Source organism: Sinocyclocheilus anshuiensis, unplaced genomic scaffold (genome assembly GCF_001515605.1).
Source record: "Sinocyclocheilus anshuiensis isolate Anshui unplaced genomic scaffold, SAMN03320099.WGS_v1.1 scaffold222, whole genome shotgun sequence".
In the NCBI taxonomy this organism is placed as follows: Eukaryota; Metazoa; Chordata; class Actinopteri; order Cypriniformes; family Cyprinidae; genus Sinocyclocheilus; species Sinocyclocheilus anshuiensis.
Window position 1 is genome coordinate 2,857,228 of NW_015542408.1, and position 1,902 is coordinate 2,859,129.

Sequence of the window (1,902 nt, forward strand, 5' to 3'; positions counted from 1 at the left end):
TGGTGTGTTTGTGTGTGTGTGATCAGCATCACTTCTACGACCACTGCCATTTGAGGATTCCTTTAAGCTATTTCAGGACACAAAGGTGTTTTTTTAAACAATAGTTCATTTTTTGTCAACATTTTCTTACCCTCATGTCAATCCAAACCTGTATGGCTCTCTTTCTTCAGTGGAGCACAAAAGAAGATGTTTTGAAGAATGTTCATGCTCCTCTTTTCCATTCAAATGAAAGAAAGCCTGCGAAGATCATGGGCTGTAAAGCTCCAAAAGAACACCATACTGGCATCATAAAAGTAATCCTTATGACTTGTGCACTATGTTTTGAGTCTTCAGAGGTCACAGACTAATTCTTCCATCATTCTTCAAAATGTCTCATGGAATGACATGAGGGTGAAAAAACGATGGCAGAATTTTCATTTTTGATTGAGCTATATTTCCGTTTTATCGCAACTTTAAAGGAAATGAATGACAGATATTTTCTTAAGCATTGTGACTTACAACTGAGTGAAACGGATTCTTAAAAAATGTAGATTATATTTTGATGTGAACATTGCACTCAAAAATAGAGGTTCTTAGCAGACTAAATGACTAAGACTAAGTCCAGCATACTTCACCAAAGTCTGTTATTTCACCGGTCGACATTTTGATTAAACATTGCAATCTATTACATGCTTTCAGAAAGCAGATATGGTGAATTTCCATTTCATGACGACTTTAAATCCACGCTACCCTACTTTATGGTCAAGTATCATCTTTTGTTTCACCCTGTCATCATTATCCTTATTAACTCATGCACTTACAACTTTCTAATCTCCCCAGCCGTTGATGAATTTTGTCATTTCTAGACACCGTATTGCTTCCTGACCTCTATCTCCATATCATTGCCTCCCAGGCCGCCGAGGAACCGCATGCTGGTGAAGATCAGGAGGAAAATATCTTTCCCGGAAACAATTTCTTGTCCGTAGCCGACATCAGCCAGGTACATTCAATTAAAAGCACATTTCAACCCACACACTCACTCCAGCTCGTAACGTAAAGGTCATTTCACAACCTGGTGTCCACCCTGAGGGTATCAGCCCCGATCCACTGTTACCTACTTCATTCTAGGCCCGAGACGCTCAGGCCCTAGCCCAGCCCTTTTTTTTCGACAGCTTATCAGAATTACAGGCCCGAGCCCATCTTTTTTTTCCCCTTCTCCCAAAACAGCTTACTGTTTCCGCTATTAAAATAGTTCAGTTTTGTATGTAATGTCAAAGTGACTATATTTCGTTTCGTTTTTTTATTAAGTTAATTTAGAAAAAACGTTTGGAGCATTGTTCGTTAAATGTAAGTTTTTGTTTTTTACAATAACGACCAAGCGGCCAGCGGCAGACAGTGAGTTGATCATAGCCTATGTTTGATCAATTTAGCCTTCTCAAATCTTAGACTTGCCTAAATAAAATCTATGGATATAAAACAGTTCAAGCATATCGCAATGTAAGTTTAAATGTTTAACCTATATAAATGTGCGCTATTAGACGCATATCAAATCGTTTGTGCGGAGAGCTAAAGCGCTTTCAGGACATGGAGGCGCCGGCGCGATCACTTGCATTGGAAACAACTTAAAATATGCCGTAATTATTGCTCATAAAGGTAAGAGTAATACATCACTCGGAACTGTAAAGGGTCTACTTTTATTTGTGTGCACATACAATATCAACAAAACGTTGTGCTTTTATAAAATAAAGGATACAGGATGCGCTTTCTGCAATTTCGGCCAGGAGCGCTTCACAATGATGAACCGAAACTCAGCGAATACTTGCCTCATAGACTTGCTAAATATATCTATAGAAAGCTTTAAATTACTACTTTAAAACTAAATAATTAAAATCAAAAACAAAAACTCTTTTTACGGATTTTATA

The 1,902-nt window shown here is 37.9% G+C and overlaps 1 protein-coding gene across 1 annotated transcript in view; it reads left to right on the forward strand.

Annotated features, from left to right (window-relative positions):
• LOC107693173 (protein TALPID3) overlaps positions 1–1,902 on the forward strand; it is a 140,434-nt gene that overhangs the window by 79,765 nt on the left and 58,767 nt on the right. Inside the window, exon 19 of the mRNA XM_016492464.1 lies at positions 893–979. Coding sequence (XP_016347950.1) covers positions 893–979 — 87 coding nt within the window. The remainder of the gene's footprint in view (positions 1–892; positions 980–1,902) is intronic.